The 20,454-nt window shown below is 49.3% G+C and overlaps 1 protein-coding gene across 12 annotated transcripts; it reads left to right on the plus strand.

Annotated features, from left to right (window-relative positions):
* Window positions 1-2,577: 2,577 nt before the first annotated feature.
* LOC127586109 (RNA-binding protein 4B-like) lies at window positions 2,578-19,354 on the plus strand. Of its 12 annotated transcripts, XR_007958638.1 has the most exons (6): window positions 2,578-3,595; window positions 6,514-6,820; window positions 12,701-13,453; window positions 13,803-16,126; window positions 16,931-17,009; window positions 17,554-19,354. XR_007958638.1 is itself a non-coding variant. In XM_052043951.1 (4 exons), the coding sequence occupies exons 1-3, from the start codon at window positions 3,491-3,493 to the stop codon at window positions 13,444-13,446; spliced, it is 1,158 nt and encodes a 385-aa protein (XP_051899911.1). In that variant the 5' UTR covers window positions 2,578-3,490; the 3' UTR covers window positions 13,447-13,453; window positions 13,803-19,354. The 12 variants fall into 12 exon arrangements, 4 of the variants coding, with proteins under 4 accessions (XP_051899911.1, XP_051899913.1, XP_051899915.1 ...); XR_007958637.1 differs by having other exon boundaries at window positions 13,803-17,752; window positions 18,919-19,354; XR_007958635.1 differs by having other exon boundaries at window positions 13,803-17,021.
* Window positions 19,355-20,454: the final 1,100 nt, after the last annotated feature.

A 20,454-nucleotide genomic window follows, 5' to 3' on the forward strand; every position in this document is an offset into this window, starting at 1 on the left:
ATTCAAAACATATTGAAATATTATGCATTTAATATTTAAAATAAGTTAGTGAAAAAATTAATACCTTGACTCTCTGCTCCTCATCGCCGTACAGCGAGCTCCGAATCAAAGGGACAGGGAACACTGTCCCATAACAGGTCCCACCAGGAGAGGATCACAGATGTAATTTCTAAATTTCAAAAATATGCTTTGTTCTTAAAAGTTTCAAATGTTTATAACTTAATTGGATTTAATGCTATCTTTAATTTCCCGTCAACTTTTCCTGTTGGGTTGCACGGAAAATATACTTTAAGCAACTTATTTCCTTAAATGCTAACCTACCGCTGTACCTTGCACTTCAACCCCAGCCAACTCCCCCCTCCTGTCTTCACTTTCTTTTATTTAGGTTTAAGACCCTGTTTTTGCATTGAGCTTCGAACTCAATGTGTGCGGAATGGAAGGTGGGAGGTTGTGCGGTCAAAATAGCTGTGAGAGCCTGTGGGTTCCTAATGGATATTGGTTGTTCGGCTATCTGGTGAGTTGGAGGCTGGCAGCTCCGGAAAGGGAAGAGCCAGAGATGGACTGTGTGAAAGTGAGAGACACCAGAGACCACAGACGCTGGAATCTGGAGCAACAGTCTGCTGGACAAACTCAGCAGGTCAAACAGCATCTGTGGGGGGCGGGGGAGGGGGGAGGAACCGTTGACGTTTCAGGTCGAGACCCTGCATCAGGAGCTGGAAATTGGTAGCTAAAGACAGTACATTTTCTCCAGAGCATCTTATCAAATCCACAGTCCATGAAGAAATGAGCGACCATCTCATCCTCACCGCGGCTGAGGGCAGCGCGCGCTGGGAGTCAGACCCTGACTGTGCAGGAAGGATCTAACGGGGAGGGTCCCTCTCACTGCCAGCCAAGTGAGGTCTTAGTGCTTGTTGGGGAGATCTGGTGACGAGGTGTTCTGTTACATTAGTTGCACATCTCTGGATGGAATCTACTTCACCAGTTTGCTGCTGAACCGAGTGAACCATTGACGCTTTCCTGCAGCCGAGAGCTTTCCTCCTCATCACCCTTAGGGGTTGGGTGTGGGGGTGGAGCACCAGGCAGGTGTGTGTGAGACTTTAATAATATTCAGACAATTTCATTAAAGTTCTCAAAAAAAGTAAAAATGCATAAAATATACTGGGTACGTGAGGTACCTTGACCATGTGCCCACCGGTAATCCCCAGGACTGCTTATCAGTAGTACTTTTTTCCCCTAAAATTATACTTCATTCATCATATGGAGTGTTGGCCTTCATTAGGCAGGGTATTGAATTCAAGAGCCGTGAGATAATGTTGCAGCTCTGTTGAACTCTGGTCAGACCACACTTGGAGTATTGTGTTCAGTTCTGGTCTGCTTCATTATAGGAAGGATTGGAAGCTTTAGAGAGGGTGCAGAGGAGATTTACCAGGATGTTGCCTGGATTGGAGAGCATGTCTTATGAGGATAAGTTGAATGAACTACGGCTTTTCTCTTTGGAGAGAAGGAGGATGAGAGGTGATTTGATAGAGGTGTACAAGATGATAAGAGGCATAGATCGAGTGGACAGTCAGAGACTTTTTCCCAGGGTGACAATGGCTAACACGAGGGGACATAATTTTAAGGTGATTGGAGGAAGTTATAAGGGGGATGTCAGGGGTAATTTTTTTTTTACACAGAGTGGTGGGTGCGTGGAACGCACTGCTGGCAGAGGTTGTGGGGGGCAGATACATTAGGGACATTTAAGAGACTCTTAATTAGACACATGAATGATAAAAAAATGGGGGGCTATTTGGGAGGGAAGGGTTAGATAGATCTTAGAGCAGGATAAAATGTCAGCACAATATTGTGGGCCGAAGGGCCTGTACTGTGCTGTAATGTTATATATATAAATAAACTGCGACATGTCCCTACATTCATTGTACCATCAATTCATTCTCGTACAATGTGCCTACTTCACCAATGTCTCTTCCCCAAATACACCGATGACGTGTTTGAGAGGGTGTTCCACAGGAGCCAGTTCCTCAGTGTCCACCAGCAGCAGGACCCCAGATTGTGGTCCTTCCCCACAGAGCATTTGGAGTGGCAGTACCAGCTTCAGTGCGTCCCTCAGCACGGACTCCCGCAGCCTGGAATGTGCCAGTCGGCAGCTTTCCCCTACGGACATCTCCTTACACTGGAGACCAACAAGCTTCACGCAGATCAGAGCGCTTCTCCGAAATGACGTTTGTCTCAGTCTGCAACCCAGACCATAGAGTCCTCTTCCTTCTCAATGCTCAATACAAGAGGGCATGGCTTTAAAGTAATGGGTGGGAAGTTCAAGGGAGATAAATGAGGAAGGTTTTGTTACCCAGAGAGTGGTTGGGGCATGGAATGCACTGCCTGGGGTGGTGGTGGAGGCAGGTACATTGGTCAAAATCAAGAAATTGCTAGATAAGCACATGGAGGAATTTATAATAGAGGGATATGTGGGAGGAAGGGATTAGATAGTCTTAGGTGAGGTTTAAAGGTCGGCACAACATTGTGGGCTGAAGGGCCTGTATTGTGCTGTACTGTTCTATAGTTCTGTCTAAAACTTTATTCTTGAAAACATACACAAGAAATACTAAACAGTACATGGCTTTCATCACATTCATACTGCTGTCCAGCCTGTAGCAGAGTCCTCTGATACTCAGCCGGACAGTGCAACCCTCGGCAGAGTGGGGATCTCACTGCAAAAAGTTGGAAACCACCGAACCACCTTTCCATTTAGTTATCTTCTGCAAACGTCTTTAGCAGACACCCATTTAAGTTTAACTCACTGCAGTAGACCAGGGGGGAAAAAAGCAAGAAGTTGTTGAACAAATACTCTGCTATCTTAAAGTGTGAGCCCATGTGTCAGATTTTGCGTGCAGTTAATTTCAATGCTGAGCCACGTGTTACCGGTGGGTCCAGCTGCCAGGACCAAAGATGGCGGCGCTCTAACCGGCACAGAGATCTCGCCGCATCTGTTTGAAGAGAAAATAATGCAAAAAATGTTGAACTGGCTGAGTAGGAACCGCCGCAGAGGTGAAGATGAACACAGAATTATGAATCTGCTGCCCCATTCATGGGCCATTTCTTTCTGCGCCACCGCCAACCCCGAAACCATCCGGCGGCGATGGTCCCGGGCCGCCCTTGAGATGATTGACGTTGGACCGAGCCAATCCGCTGCGGGGACCGCCTCCGGACACGTGGCGGGCGTTGCGGCGCTGATTGACGTGAGGATCCACCATTGAGCGGCGGGGGCTGACCCCGAGCTGCGGCCAATCGGCGCAGGGGGCGGAGGCGGATCCGCCCGCCCTTTGCAGCCGCCATTTTACGTCGCGGCGAGAGACGGGCGGAGGAGCGTCGTCCGGCTTGAGGTGCCGCTGTTTCCCCGCCGGCGTTTCTGCCTCGAAGCTCCCGCTCCGGGTCGTTCCTTCTCCCCCCTCCTTCAATCGACGTCCGCTGGGAGGGTTGTGAGGCGAGAGAGATGGTGAAGATATTCGTGGGCAACCTGCCGCGGCCGACGACGGCCGAGGAGATCCGCGCCCTGTTCGAGAAGTACGGCGAAGTGAGCGAGTGTGACCTCATCAAGGTAGGGGGCGGGGCCCGGGCCGCTGCCATGGCAACCGCCCGAGTGGCACCCGGCTTGGTCGCTGGGGGCAACGCGCCCCTTTGATTGACAAGTGGGCGAGAGCCCGGGAGGCGTCGGGTCGCCCGCCGGCCGGTGCGTCCTGGTTAACTGGTTTAGCTAGTTATTGCCTTATTAACCAAGATCACGCGTGGAGCCTGGTGGTCTTGCACTGTGCTGTGTGCATCCTCCCCCCACCACGTTGCTATTGCAGTGGTCGTTCTAGTGGCCTTGCACTGTGTTGTGTGTGTGCGTCCTCCTTCCCCCACCACCACCCCCCACCACGTTGCTATTGGTCGTTCTGGTGGCATTGCACTGTGTTGTGTGCATCCTCCTCCCCCCCCACGTTGCTATTACAGTGGTCACAAGATCAACAAGACAAAGGAGCAGAAGTAGGCCATTCGGCCCAATGAGTCTGCTCCACGTGCTAAACTAATACTATTCCTATCTAGCTCCAATTTCCGGCCTTTTTCCCCATATCCCTTGATGCCTTGACTAATTAGATACCTATCAATCTCCTCCTTAAATGCCCCCAATGATCGGGCCTCCACAGCTGTACATGGCAAAGGATTCCATAATATCACTGTCCTCTGGCTCGTTTCTCCTCATTTCTGTTTTAAACCGGTACCCTCTAATTCTAAGATTGTGCCCTCTAGTCCTGGACTCACCCACTAGGGAAAAACGGCTTAACCACATCTACTCTGTCCAGTTCTTTCAACATTTTAAATGTTTCTATGAGGTCCCCTCTCATTCTGGTGGTCTTCAAGTGTGTTGTGTGCATCCTTCCCCCACCACGTTGCTATTACAGTGGTCGCTTAACTTGGTTTAAGTAACAATTGCGGACAAACCAAGCTCACGCATGGACTTTGGTGCTGTGGTGTGGCATGCTCTCAGCACTGCACCATATACCAACCTTTGCATTGGGATTAAATCTTGTGAAATGGGTCTCAAATCTGCGATGATTATGCCACCAATTGAGCTGGGCTTTGGTGCTCCATGGTGTTTTCTTCACCCCTCTCGTTGCTATTGCAGTGGTGATACCACCTTCCCCTCTCCTCCAACCAGCCGTGCTGGGAACCCTGGTTCACTGGGTTTGGGGAAGTAGTTGTGCATTCATTTGGAGTCTGGAGCTATTTGACTGTGGGAGGCGAAGCATTCAAACTGACTTCTCTCCCAGGGCCTGGACTTGAAACATGGACAATACCTTTCCCTCTGTAGATGCTGCTTGATAGGATAGAAGGATATGGGGGCAAATGGGACTACCTGAGATAGGCAAAATGATTGGCATGGAAGAGTGGGGCTGAAGGGCCTGTTTTTGTGCTGTATTGACCCACTGAGTCCCTCCAGAAGTTTGGTTTATGCTCCAGATTCCAGCATTTGAAGTCTCTTGTGTCTCCTGACTACTCCTTGGTGTCTCTCGCCCCTGTCCCTGGAGAAGGGCAGGGAATTGTGATTCACTCATCCCTTTGGATGAACTTTCTAAAAGAGTGCAAATTAATTCCACACTTGGAGCCTGGTTGCATATGAATGTTAGGGTGGATGTGCCATTGCAAACAGGCTGAATTCTGTTCAGTCCCCCGCACCTTCTTTCTCACTGGGAATCCCAATGAATGTGGAAGTGCCTGGTTGATGGAACCTAGGTGCTAATGATTGGTGGGTGTGTTGGGATGTGACGGCTTCTGTTTCTGACATGCCTGTGCCTTTCCAGCAGTGACCATTGGCTGTGAACCCTTGCCAACTTTTTAACTTGGTTGGATGTGGCTGGTTGATGAAGCATGGTCAAATTCTGCCACTTATCTGCGTACAGGATGGACTCAATTTCTACCTTTTGGAGTGATCTGTATAGGCATTGAAATGCCAACTAAATGTTGGTTTGGATCAAAGTGCCTGATCGCTGACAAATGTTAGGTTGCCTGTACAGTCTTTGAGAAGCATTGAGGATCCTATTGTCCTCATCCCACGTTTTTCCTTAAGCAGACCTTGCAGCAAGGATGGAATTCTGGCTTGCCTTTTTGGATAGAAATGCCTGATGGTCTAATCAAGTGTGCCCATCTCATCAGGTGTAGGGAAGGGAGTCCATTTTCCCATGGAGCTGAAGGACCTTGTGTTGTGCCTTTATGACCTCAACACATCCCTAAGTGTGTTTCAGGCAATGAAGCACATTTTGAGCTGCAGTCATTACTGTCACGTAACACAAGGCAACAGCACAAAGACGCACAAACCAAAGTGGATACAATGACCAGATAATTGTTTTTTTTGTTAGATAAATGAGTGAAAATCTTGCAGCATCTGTGGAGAGAACCCAAATTATTTCAGGTCAATGGTTTTAATATCTTTGTGCTGGTCATTTATTAACCAGGACATTGGGGAGATCTCCTTAAAGTAGTGTTGGCAGGCTCTTTACTAAGAAGGAAAGTAGGGCCTCGGTTTAAGATCTCGCCTGAATGGCAATAGCTGTAACATTGTGTTGTGCCTTCACTGTACCATATGCCAACCTTTGCATTATGATTAAATCTTGTGAAGTGGGTTTCAAACTCACAATGATTATGCCACCGACTGAGCTAAGACTAAAGCAATTGTTGGTGATGGGAGACCTGATTTAGCAGGGCCACACAACATCCTGTTCTCCATTCTCCATTGTTCAATTAGAATGAGGAACTCTTTTCTTGACAGCGGAGTGGGAGAGCCTTTACTGGTGACTTATGAAACTACCAAGCCACCAGTAAAACGAAACTGTGAACAACTAACTAAAAGCAGCCACTGAGCCCGAGATCTTCCAAATCATTAAGACTTGAAAGGTGGTACACTGCAGATTTTTCATGGGTTATAGTCTTTTATTGTTGGATGTTGCGGTACACTGGTCTGCATTTCTTCCCTAACAGAACTATGGATTCGTGCACATGGACAACAAGGAGGCAGCCAAGGAGGCGATTGAGAACCTGCACCACTACAAGCTGCACGGGGTTGCCATCAACGTGGAGGCCAGCAAGAGCATGACCAAGTCCTCCACCAAGCTCCACGTGGGGAAAGTGAGCCCCAACTGCACCAGCCAGGAGCTTCAGGCCAAGTTCGAGGAGTACGGAACCGTCCTGGAGTGCGACATCATCAAAGATTACGCCTTTGTGCACATGGAGAGAGGGGATGATGCTATGGCAGCCATCAAAGGGCTGGATGGCACAGAGCTGAAAGGTGAAGTTGCTGGAGAGCACTTACTCTAATAAGACTTTCTTTATTAGTCACGTGAATATTGAAACACAGAGTGAAATGCATCTTTTGTGTAGAGTGTTCTGGGGGGCAGCCCGCAAGTGTCGCCATGCTTCCAGTGCCAACATAGCATGCCCTCAACTTCCTAACCCGTACAGCTTTGGAATGTGGGAGGAAACTGGAGCACCCGGAGGAAACCCACGCAGACACACGGGGCGAAGGTACAAACTCCTTACAGACAGCAGCCGGAATTGAACCCGGGTCGCTGGCGCTGTAATAGCGTTACACTAACCGTTACGCTACTGTGCCTGAGCCAGTGGGAAAGGGTGCTCTGTCTTCCCACTAGCTACAAAGCCACGTGATTGACATGGGTTCATGGTGGTATCAAGGAGTAAAAGGCTACATCTAGTCTCTTGGTTTTGAATTAGCATTGGCGTTGATTTATTGTGTCAGAAACTTTTGAAAGTTATAAGTCTCGGAACTCTTCAAAGGATGATGGAAGCAGACTCTTTGGTTTTTAAGGCAGTGGTAGACAGATGCTTGCTAACCAAAGCTTGAAAGATTTCTGAGGGTGGTTGGGAATGCAGAGTTGACATTACATTTATGTAAGGCATGAACTTATTAAATGGCAGAGCAGGTTTGAGAGGCAAACTGGCCTATTCCTGCTTCATTCTTTATACTTGCTGCTGCTTGGGCTTAAATGTTCAAGAAGTGGTCGCATTCTCATGTTCCCACTCCATCCATTTTTCTCTCCGTCCATCTTGTCTCTTCAGCCACCCATCTGACAGGATGGGTACAGCAGATAACTGAGCGGGGTATTCACCACCAGATGTGGCTGGACTACAGGAAGCACTGACGTGTCTTTCTCTCGAACAAAGCACTTCTGTCCCAGAATCATGTTGGGTGGCAGAGGTAATATCCAACCTGCTCCTCTACTGTAGACCACTGTTACTTTTTTCTCTCCCTTTTCTTAACCCCCCCCCCCCATCCCACCATCTCCATCATCCAACAACTTCAACTAACCATCCGCTTCTGTTGTTTTCTTTTTTTAACCCCCCCCCCCCCCCCCCCCCCACTCCCCAGGACCATGTCTCTGTACTTCTCTCCTGCTTTCTCTTTAGTCTTGCCAGGAGCAACATCCCACTGCTGTTACCCTCCTTAGATCCCACATTAGCAGTATTCATCGTTCTGTTTCCTGACATACTGTGCTCCCTTTTAAATGTGCCATCATCACTGTGTTTGTTCCAAAAATTAACTGTTCACCTCTTACATGGAGTACTGACCATCCTCAAACTCTCCAGTGCGAAGTCCTCAATGTGCTGAAGTTCCCAAAACCCATGTCCATCTTTCCCAGAAATGTAATAACTCTTAACAAAGTCATTAATGGTGACCTGTGTGACTATCCATCCTTGCCCTTCTAGTTCAATACAGCCTCTAACACAGTTGTCCACACAACCTTATCCACTGTTGTCTCAGTGTGTGGCAGTGCACCTGCCCTACTTTTGATTCAGGTCCAGATAAAAGATTGCCTGCAATGACCAGTCCCTGCAGAGGTCCTTGTGAACCTCTATTTGACCCCTCTCCCCACCCCTCTCATATTTTTCATCTACCTGTTATTTCGGCAACCTCATCCTGAAACTGCTAACTTGCGACTGTTCTTGTCAGACTATCCAGGACTGGGTAGAGTTCTCCATCGAAATGTTGGAAGCTGGCTGGTGTGTTTTGTCACCAAACTCTGCTGTGCCAGTGGCAACTGTCTGCGGCTGATCCAGACTGTTTGCAGCTTTGGTAAACTGTTTAATCCAGAGCTGAGCTTTATTTCCACACCATCATTGCCAGTGATTAATTCCCACGTAGCATCACCCAACTCCCCCCTTGTCACGTTCGTCTGCTAAACCCCCGTCCTACACTTGCTCCCTGCTAAACTTTTCTATTGGCTGCTCCCTGACATTCTGTCTTTCACAAATGATGATCACCTGAAACTCTGCATTCCGTGTCCTAATGCAGAGCATGATCTGTTCACCTCCCTGCCACCCCCCACCAACTCCCGTGCTTGCTGATGTGTTGGATTCCAGTTCAGCAGCACTTCGATTTTAAAATTTCCATCCTTCAAATCTTTCCCTCAGCCTGCCCCGTCTCTGCAACCTCCCGGTGCAATAGCCCTCAGCTACGCCGGCTCTCCTTCAATCCTGGCCACTGATTATCTTTAAATTTCATCCCTCCCCATTGACACCATTGCATTTAGCTGCTGTGCCTGAAGCTGCAGAATTCCTCCCTAAATCCTCTCTTTTGATCTCTCATTGTTTGTTGCTCCTTTAAAACTGACCTTGGACCCTGGAGTTCTCCTTTAAGAAGGGAAAGAGTTAGTGAGCTCATTCTTTTTAGTGTTTCGACTGCTTTGTGCTTTTATTGATTGCATCAGCACTATCATGTCTGGTAATCGTCTCTAAACACTTGATCTCTGCCCCTTATTGTTCTGCCTCATCTGAAGCCGTGTTCCTGATTTACCTTGGCCCCAAATGAAATGGCAGTAGGCTTTGGTGTTTTGAGTTTGTTTCCCAGCTGTAATGGTTCTTCATGGAGCGAGGCTGGGCTGTTTCAACACACAGTTATAGTTACAGGGTCCAACTGTTTGCTTGAATTGTCTTTTTAAATAATCTGCAGCAGTGGATGTTGAGAGAATAATTTGCAGGGCTGTGGTGAAAGAACAGAGGGGTACGGAGGTGGGAGTGACAAGATCACTGCCAGTCCACTGCATGTAGACCTGTGGCATGAATGGCTGCCTGCTGTGCAGTAACTTCCCTGTTGGGGCTGAAAGCAATGTTGCATCTCTTTTATTTAGAATTGTGCTCAAGTGACCTGGAGGCTGGTATGTTGACATTGTAGGACTGGGGCAGCCGATGAGCAGTATTCTAATAGGGTTGGACTTGGATAGTTCCTGGAGTTCAAGCTTTAAGTTTAGTTATGAGGTTAAACTTTTTTGGGGCTGGGGGGCAAAGGCAAGAGTGCTGAATGTGGGACTGACTGTGCTTGAGGCAACAACAGCAGGGATGTAATTTTTTTGTGAACTCGCCCTTTATGTGGAGATAAGCAGGAAAAGTGTCAGAATAATCCTACTTGGTTGTGATCTTGGGAAATGGCACTCCAGATAAAAACGTAGCTAACTTGAGAACCCATGTGACATCGTGTTCAGCATTGGCATTGTGGGCTGAAGGGCCTGCTCCTGTGCTGCAAGGCCCACATGTGAAGGAGGGGGTTGATGCTTGGTTTCATTGTTTCTGAGATGGTACAGAGTTGTCAGCAAACAACTGAGAGAGGGTTACAAGCGGCATTGTCTATCGCAGAATGTTCATTTGATCAGTTGGAGATTTAATGGACCTGTAGTATTACAGAATATGAATTCCAAAAGGTTGGGGGGGAGTTAAAGGTTTTGGAAAAACAGGAATGTTTTTGTCAGAGGGTGAAAAGAATGGAGCTCAGAGTACAAACCACCAAGAATGGCACCAAACACGTCAGTGTAGTGCAACCCTTTAGACTGTTTGCTTAATGATGTCCTTGTGCATAAGAAATTAAATAGTTTTTTAATCCCTGGAAACAAATGACCAGTGCACAAACTACAGTTCATCTCAAATGGTTGGTGTTTTCCTCCATTATAGTGGTGGAAATACAGGCTTCATATTTCAATCGCTTGCCTATCTACCCCCTCGTGTTGTATGTTTTCCCCCAAGGGGTATCACTCGCCTCTCCCTTCCCTCCACTGTACATTCTCCTCCTGCTCCCTCTGCCCAATGCTGTTACCTACTGCTCCCTTTCAGCACCGTACAGTCCCCCTCAATTCCATCACTAATTTTTGCCACACCATGTTCTTTAGTCCCATCAAACCTTTCACCTCCATGTCTAACCTCTCCCAGAGGTGTTTGACTTCACTTCACCTTTTTTCTCTGCACAAAAGAATACTAAATATTGCATTTTAAAGCAATGTGTCTGTGCAAATTTTAAGCAAAACACTGAAGATATAATTTTAAAATTTTCTTTTAAATTTTAAATTGTGGCTAAAATATATTGTATGGATCTTTCTCCCTTTGTTAGATTTGTCTTAATTAGTCCTCACGTTCTTCAAATGGAAAGATTCTGGTTCCTTGGAACCAATAGCAGAAGAAAATAAATAGATATTGTCAGGTTTTATGCAAAGGCTGGCAAAACAGCATGTAGTTTGAATAAGATTGTGGTAGGATGGGTTGAACACAATTCTTAATGTATTTCTGAAGTGAAGTCCTCATTGGTAGTAAGCATTTCTGTGTTCACTTGGTGTGAAACAAAACAATTTATATCTGACCATATCTTTTATACGTCTTTGCATTCCTGGTCTATTTCTATATTGACCCTGACCTTGCACCCTTGTTGATGGTCAATCAGCTGTAAAGCTACCTAGTTGTGTGAAAACCTCCAGCAATAGCATTTTAAGAGTATTTAAAGCTGTGGGTTTCAGAACATAGAACATTACAGCACAGTACAGGTCCTTCAGTGCACAACGTTGTGCTGACATTTTATCCTGTTCTAAGATCTATCTAACCTTTCTCTCTCTCATAGCTGCCTATTCTTCTATCATTCATGTGACCAAGAATCTCTTAAATGTCCCTAATGTATCTGCCCCCACAACCTCTGCCGGCAGTGCGTTCCACACACCCACCACTCTCTGTAAAAAGACCTGACATTCCCCCCTCTATACTTTTCCCCAGTCACCTTAAAGTTATGCCCCCTTGTGTTAGCCATTTTCGCCCTGGGGAAAAGTCTCCACTTGATCTATGCCTCTTATAACCTTGTACACCTCTATCAAGTCCCCTCTCATCCTCCTCTCCAAGGAGAGAATCTTGCTTTTCACAACCATGGGATCCCCAATGTACATTTGCAGCCTAAGAATTTTTCCAGGTGTGTGTGTGTGTTGCAACGTATGAGATGTGTTAGCCAAGTATACACAAGATCTCACAAATGGCACTGTGATTGGGGTGTGTCAGTGTAGAATGTGGTCGTTGGGGTTAACATCTTTGTAAAGCATGTGTTGGGCACCATTGAAACAAGAGGTTGTATCAGAGTTTTCTTTTGCTGACTGGAAACTATCTGTTAACTGACCATAGCAATCAACTTTCTCTGAGATATAGTTTCACACTTCGTATGTGGTAAGAAGCACACACCCAGACCTCATTCTGCAGCCACGTTAATGATAGGTGGGGTTGTGCGATGTGGACCCATGCCCTTGTCACTGGTAGAATCAGCGTACTTAGATCAGTTGTATTGTGCAACTTGAGGAAGACATTTGGCCAGTTTCTGTGGGCTCTTTGAACTCTCCTCCACTGCCCTATTCCCATAACACTGCACACGCTCTCTCCCCTTCCAGTAGGAAATACTGGAAGGGGAGAGAGCAAAGGTGGGACACACCATTTCCCCATTTTTGCACGTACTATTAAACCTGCTTTCTTGGGGAACCTCTGCAGCTCACAGCTTAAATCGAAAGGAAATATCCGCAGCCCCTGTTTCCCTGTGTAGCTACCATTGGGCAGGAGGTACAGAAGCTTGAAGTCCCACACCACCAGCTACTTCCCTTTGTTCAATTCTTGAACCAACTTGCACAACCCTAATCACTACCTCAGTATGGCGACACTTTGCACTACAATGGATGATTTCTTTTCTGTGTGAGCTTTCTGGTATAATTTGTGTGAATGTTCTGTATCTGATGCTATGTGCCTGTGATGCTGCTGCAAGTAGGTTTTCCATTACACCTATGCACACGTGGATTTGTGCATCTGACAGTAAACTTTGACTTTAGTTCTGTGTAATGAACTGGGAATCTTCTCCTTTCCCTTCAAGGCAAGCGAATCCACGTTGAGCTGTCCAAGAGCCGACTACGGGTCCAGCCTGGGATGGGTGAGAAAAACACCTGCTTCCGCTGCGGCAAGGACGGCCACTGGTCCAAGGAGTGCCCGACGGACCGGCCGGAGCTGGGGGTGGGCTTCACCCCCGACTACCTCGACCCATACGCCATGCCCGCACGCTATGGGGAGCAGCCCTTCTATGACAGCCGTTACGTCGACTACTACGAGAAGTACCGGGCAGGAGCGTACGGGGCGGTGGGGACGCCCTACCCCGACCGCTGGGGGGCCCAGCTGGGGGCATACGGTGCCGGCCTGAGGGAGCGCATGCCCAAGGCGCTGGAGGCCTACAGCCAGAGCGCCATCTCCCAGCCGCCCACCTACTACGCCAGGGACCGGAGCCCCCTGCGGCGGGCGGTGGTGTCCACCGTCACCGACTATGCCACGGCTGCCACCGAGTACGCCGCTGCCGCCACCGCCTCGGCCACTGCCTCTGACTACGCGGCGGCGGCTGCCAGCTACGCCGCCCAGGACTACGCCAGTGCCAACTACGCGGCAGCAGCCGGCTACGGCGCGACAGCCACCACCTCGGCCGACTACACTGCCGCCAACTACACCGCCGCCGACTATGCCAGCGCCTACGGCTACGACTACTCCAGCGCTGCCACCAGCAACGCCGCCTACACTGCCACCGGAGCCACCGGCGACACCTACGCCGGCCAGACGCAGTACTCCGCCTACTAACCAGCAGGTGAGTGAGAGCTGGCGGGCCTTCCCAAACCCCGGGCTCTGCTGCGGTCTCCCCATTACCATCGGGCCGCTTGCCGGTTTTTGTTTCGTCGCCCACCCCACCCGGGAATGGCTTTCCGTTCCAACCGGGGGTGGGGGAGGAAGGTTCCTGTGGCCAATAATTCCTGAGCAGGCCCCTGGAACGTTGTCCCCGCTGCGTGTGTGTGAGCATGCGCACGAGGAGGATTTTTCTCCCCTCCCCGCAGCCCTTTTATGTTTAAATTCCTGGTCACTTTTAAACTGTTTCCGTTGTTTACCGGCGTCGAGAATCGAAGCTCTGGCGGTGTTGGTGCCTACTTTCTCGTCCTTAGGTGCTTTCCATGCTCTCAGGGGTCTCTTCCTTCTGCCTGCTTGCCTAGGAGGGAGAGGAGAGGGCAGGAGCTTCCCTCCCCTGCACCTGCCTGCACTGTCGGACCGCGCCGCTTCCTTTGACAGTGTGCTCACACGCACGGCGCCTCCCAGCCAGCTGGCCTCGGTCCAGATTTCCTCCCTGGGTAAACCCGCGTCCTGCTTTGGTAGGTTAACGCCTTCCGTCTTGGCAAACGACAGCACAAAGGCGACGGCCGGCCTCTCTCGCATTCAGCCGGGTGCTCGGCTTGCGTTCGCGTGGTGGGGCACATTCCCTCTGGATGTACCCAGGTTACTGCCTGCCTCAAGCCGGTTTCAAAGGCAGAAAGTGCTGCAGGTACGGCAGCTTGAGTTCCTGCTGTGACCCGGGATCTCTGTACACTCCCAGCGGTAGGACGCGCGAGTTGTCTGTAGAGTTTTGTTCCGTGCGTGACCTTACAAACTCTAGTTGTATAACTTTTATTTTACCCTCTCCTTCGTTCAAAACTGCTGTTGCTGTTGGTTACCTGTTACAGGTGTGTCACTTGAACTTTTCTACACAGCTTGAGGTCATTGTATCACAGCACTTAATGGACAGGGCCGTCATTCTACACTATTGTTTCTGCTGTCAGTGGGTATTGAGAGGCAAGTTCCCTGTGATCAATAAAGTATAAGGCAGTTACTCCAATGATAACATACAATGTTATAACAGGGGAGCCATTTGGGGCCCTCAAGCCTTCTTTGCTGTTTAAGCAACACCTCAGCAGATTTACTTCAACACCACTAGCCCCATTTCCACTGCTGCCCAAAAGTTCATTGGTGTTGAACGTTAAACAGCTGAGCATACACAGCTCTCCAGCAAAGTGGGGCAAAAGTTTGTTTGCATCCCTCGGTGAGGTAACGTCTCCCTCTATCCCTCTCCCAGCTGGTTGACTCTTGATACCAGGCTCTCCATCCCTTCATCCCACCCCTTGGAGTTTCAGCCAGTGAAATTGGTTTATTATTGTCACATGTACCGAGGTACAGTGAAAAGATTGTCTCGCATGCCGTCCGTACCGATCACTTCATTACAGCAGTGGGGGGGGGGTGGGAGATCGGGGGTGAATGACGCTGGAGTCACTCAACACAGGAAATTGCCACAGCACGTCAAAGACAGGTTGTCCTTCAAACCATTTCACACAGCCCCTCTTGAAAGTAGTCCATTACCGCCACCCTTTCAGGCCGTAAACCTGTGTTTTTTCTTAGAGAAAAAAGAAATAACTCCTCAATTCTCGTCCCTTCTTTGTTTTTAAACCCCCCACTTGTTCTTTTGTCTGTTGCCAAACGTTGTTGAGACTTTGAAGTTTGACCTTGGTTACTTTTGTGGCTGACCCAGCGGAAGGCGATGGGCTCTGACGCACAGGGGGCTGAGCGAGTCCAGGTGAGGCGGGAGAAGCTGTTGTGTGTGTGTGTGTGTGCGCGTGTGTGTGTGCGCGCGCGTGCGGATTGTGTCGCAGGGGCTTCCCTTGCTGTTGACAGGCTGCTCGGCCTGGTGAGTGGGGCGAGTCTGTCTCTGGTGCAGTGTCCTGGTCGACAGCTGTTGCAATTGATCTAACACGGTCCTCTCCTGCTGATGAGCAGAATGAACCCCTTCCCCCTCCATACAGTGTTGCTGTACAGAGGGAGTTCACCGGGTAAGGCTGGAGCTTGCCTTTGGACCTGACTCTTAAGATCTCCATGCGGTAGGAGCATAGGCGGCATTGACCTTGTGGACCGGTCGGATACTGTGATGAATTGTTTAAACGCTGTCGGCGGCCGTGCTGTCTGCTATACTGGTAGTTCGGTTATACCTGTTGTGCCTCCTGTGTTCCAGGCTGGATTTGTGTGCACGCCTTTGTACAAACTGTTGTATAACCTGAGCTGAGAAAGTTTGTCATTCTGATTACTTGTAGTCTGCCGTCTTCAATCTTTCCTCCCTTTCTCCTTCCCTACCCACCCCAATTTTTTTTTTCCCCTCTCTCTTCTTCCTGAAGCTGCCCATTTCCATGTGAGTACAGAGACCTTTCCAGTACCTAACTGACGCACTTTATCCCACATCAGTAGTGTTGGACCCCGAAGGACAGCATTGGTGATCTTCAACCACCCCCCACTTCCACTTCATTCCAGCAGAGACCACAAGCTAGAGTTCGGGGATTGTGCTGGATTGCCATTTCCTCCCACCACGCACGTCCTGCCTGCTCCAACTGCTGTACCGACGGCGCAGGAGAGCAGGGATCAAGTCTTTCAATACTCCTCGTCTCTGGGGTTGCTTACTTGCGCACTGAACCAGGTTAGAGGTTGGGGAGATGGCGGTGAGGCGGGCCCAGTTTGTTCAGCTTCCCTGGCCGGCCGATAACGCATGCTGCTTGAGTTGCTTAAATCGAGACCAGTGTTAGAGAGGTGCCTCTTGCTACCATGTAGTGAGGCTGTTCAGCCCATCATTGTTTGGGATATGTTGTGCTATTTTTTTTCCTTGCCCCTTTAATGGGCAGTGGAGTGATTTGTGCTCAGATCATGGATGGTTCAAGTGTTTTAACACCCTTCTATCAGTTGCCGCATTGTCTGTTTTCGGTGGCTATTTGCAATGGTATATTTCGTGCTCTTATAGTTAATGTGAGGATCAGTTTACAAGGGGGGTGGTTGGGAGGGAGTGGAGGAATACCTCTAATCATCCCCCAGCCCTCTCCCTTTTATACTGCTTCAAGTACTAATCCTAGCCCGATACCCACCCACTGTCGGTCTCAAGGCTAGTCGCCCCTCCCGAGAGCGTTCGGAAGCCATCCAGGAGTCCTGGTCATTCCTCCCCGCTCAACGTTGCAGCAGCAGCAGGGGGAAAAGGCGTCGCCAGGAAGAGAGGCCAGGAGCGTGCGATCCACGTGATGGGCTGTCACAAGGCCAGTGTCATTTGAGTGCAGAGTGCCATTTGCCGGTGGTAGCGAGGCGACGAATGGTGGGCGTCGAGACGTTTAATGTCTGGCGGTGTTGCTGACGGTTTTGTGCGTGTTTTTTAAAAAAAAATCCACTGCAGCTCGCGGAGATTGTAGGTTTGTTGAATGAACTGAATTGCTGTATCATCTCCCCTCCTCTTTAACAGTTTTGTACCTGTTGGAAACTCAGCTCCTGTTCCCACCATCGGAGCCTGTGGAAAGTAGCAACTATCAGACTAGCTTCAGGTTGTGTTCGTGGTAACTGGCGCAGCAGCTTGTTTCTCTTGTCCGCTTTTTTTAAATTTTAATTTCTGTTGGAACTGTTCACTTCCCCTTTTCTTCCCCCCCCCACCCTACCCCACCCCCTTTTTCCCCAACCCCCTCCCATTTTTAAACTCCCACCCCACCTCTCCCACCTGTCACTGGGACGTGGTTCCAATGGGCGCCAGTCCCAGGCGGCCTTTACCCTGTTTTTTTTATTTTCCTCCCCCATTCAGCGAGTGTCGGCAGCGCGGAACGGCGCACGGCGCGGGTCAAGTGCGTGATCTCTCGACACACACGCGTACGTACGCGCGCGCGGGCACACGCACGCCTCTCCGCCCCCGCCCTCCCCCTCCCCTTCCCGTCACCTGCTTCTCCCTTTCCTCCCCCTCCCTCTCCAGCACCCCATTCCAGTCTCAGGCCTGATTTTACTTGTAACGTTTGGAGAGGCGCCGAGGGCAGGGGAGACCCCAGGGCGTGCTGACAGCGCGGCTGCCAATTTAACTTCCTGCTCTTGTCCACTTCCCAGTCGCCATTTCCACCAACGGTCAAGGCTCGAGAGATGGAAGTGCAGTTAGAGTGCGGAGACAGCGGGGGCCTGAACGCACCCGAGTGCCACCTGCTCCACCAGTAACAGAAATTAAACTGACTGGCGCCTCGAGGTGCGATCGCAATCCGAGGAGGAATGCAGTGGGATGCTGTTGTGTTTTGTCGGCTCCTGGAGACAGGTGTTCCTACTTTCCGTGCGGTTCCACAAACCTTGCACTTGTGTAGCGCCTGTTAACGCAGTAAAAGGTTGCCACAGTGCTCGCGAGGGGTGCTTGTCAAACAGACTCTGACGCCGAGCCCCCAAAGGGCCACGTTGGGACTGGGTGACCAAAACACACACACCCAACACACACACACATGCGCGTAATCTTGGTCAAAGAGGTAGGATTAAAGGAGTGCCTTAAATGAAGAAAGAGAAACACAGGCTTAGAGAAGGGATTCTGGAGCTCGGCCAGGGGGAATGGGGCAGGGGGGTGGGGGCAAGCACGAGTCCGGAACTGGAGGTTCAGAGATCTCGGCAAGACGTAGGGCCGGAGGGAGTTGCAGGCGCAGAGACGGGCATGCTCGGGGGAGTTGAACACAAGCCTGTGGCATTTGTACCATCGAGGAATTGCTGGACTGGGAGCCACAGTAAGATGGCAAGCGCCGTGGTGATGGGTGAATGTAACTTGGCGTTAGGTTAGGGCACGGCCAGTGTTTCTTTTCTTTCCTCTTGGATGAGCTCCCGTTAAACAGAAGGCGGAGAGCCGGCCAGCAAACCGTCGGAGCGGCCTGTCCCGGAGGAGGTTACGCTGCCGTCCTGTTTCTCGCTGAACTATCGCTGACCCAGTCCAGCGCTCGCCCCGTGGATCATTCGCAGTTGTGTTCAATCTCGTCTCCACCAGGCTGGCAAAGTGACCAGGAGCAGGAACCCTGGCTGATACCCACCACCCCATTCCCTCCTGTCCCCCATCCCACACGCTGTAATGCTGACGGCCCCCAGACAGATGGCATTACCTCCCTTCCCAACCTCCTCACTAAACTGTTGAACGTAAATAGCCTAGGGTGACTCCTCTGTGCTGTGCTGAGGTGGTCTGCTCAGAGTGAGCCACTGAAACAACTCTTGAGGGGAACGGGGAGATCTTGTGAACACAAAATGTTTCAATAATTCTTCTACCTTCTCTCTTATATCCCCCTCTTCCCCCACCAGGTCTCATTTACCTTTTTGTTTTGAATGTTGGGCACAGTACCAAAAGTGGCAGAGTTGTTGCCTGCTGAGGCTCGCCTTGGGCGAGCTGTGTGTGCATTCTCCACCCATGGCGATCAGAGTGTCTTTGAACAGTTTGTAATGTGCTTCCTTTTGCAGATTTGGTAATACCTGTTGACAAGACCGCGGTTTCCCCTGCTACACACACAAACTTGGGTCGTACCTTGTGCGGATTACCCTCACCGTCGGGATTTAGCGCGGAGGACACCAGGGAAAATACTATCAGTATACATAAAATGTTGGTGTTTTTCTTTTAAAATACTAGCAGCAAAAAGTTGATATTTTATTTCTTATTTTCCCCAAGATGATCTGTGACTGTTTTGCTTTATTTTTTGAAGTTCCATGTTGTTCTTTTTTTTTTAAAAACCAAAAAGAAATAAAGGATTTTGTTTTGGTTTGGTGTTGCTGGTAACTGTTCTGTGATGATTGAGATCTCTCTGACAGGGAGCTACCCCTGATTTTAAACCTGAACATAACCATGATTCAACCACCCTTTTGTAGTACCCTGCAATAAACGATGAGTATTTGAACTGTCGCAGAGTCTGTGTAAAGTCTTGTTTGGAGTTACAGAGAGGTACCACAGGGAAACAACAGGCTTTTCAGCCCACTGAGTATGCTGAACCTTTATATTTTAACACCAATCCTACCCTAACCTATTTTGTTCTTTCCTACGGCCTCTGCCGCACACCTGACACACTGGGGAGAATTTAGAGCAGCCAATTAATTTTGGGATGTGGGAGGAAACCGGAGCACCTGAGGGAAACCCACACGGTCACAGGGAGAACATGCAAACTCCACACGGCCAGCAGCAGAGGTCAGGATTGAACCTGGGTCTCTGGAGCTGTGCCATTGTGCTGCCCCATTTTGTAGGGTAGTTGTAACTTTTCTTATTTCCCCTTCCCCACCAGCTGTCATTACCTTTGTTTTTCTGTGAGATCTGGTCTACTTAATCTCTATCCAATGCCTTCCCTGGTACCAGTCTGATGAACCTGGTGCACTCCCTGTTTGCAAGTATATTCTTTAAGAAACTAAAATTGTATGCAATGATTACACTGTTTACTCTTACAATATTTAGCTAGAGTATTTGAGTGCATTAGTAAAAGCCAGCACACTTGACTACTGTGCCTGCATGTTAGCTTTAGGAACACCCACTTCTCTGAACGTCACACCAGGCTCAATGACTGCTTTAATCCTGGTGTTATCAGACTCTTGAACGGACTTCTGTACTAAAGATGAATTCTTGATGTACCACGTCATGGCTCTTGCACTTTATCTGTCTACTTGCACTGCACTTGCTCAGTAGCTGCAACACTCTATTCCACATTCTGTTGTTTAAACTACCTTGATGTACTTGTGTATGGCATGCTCTGCCTGGGTGGCACACAAAATCTTTTCACGTTACAATAATATACTGATACCCAAGATGAGCTCTGTCTGGGATCAGGCTGGTGCCATTATCCCCTCCTAGAATGGGCATCCCTTTAATTGGCCCATGGTTGATGCATTTCTCAACTCCATCTACCTGATGGGGCTATCAGCTGTTGACTTTCTCAGTTGACCCCCCCCCCCCCCAGCTTCACTGGGGAGGGGGGCAGTGGCTGCAATTTTCCACCACTTGTATCTTCTGTACCAACT

The sequence above is a fragment of the Pristis pectinata genome, chromosome 34, assembly GCF_009764475.1.
Source record: "Pristis pectinata isolate sPriPec2 chromosome 34, sPriPec2.1.pri, whole genome shotgun sequence".
In the NCBI taxonomy this organism is placed as follows: domain Eukaryota; kingdom Metazoa; phylum Chordata; class Chondrichthyes; order Rhinopristiformes; family Pristidae; genus Pristis; species Pristis pectinata.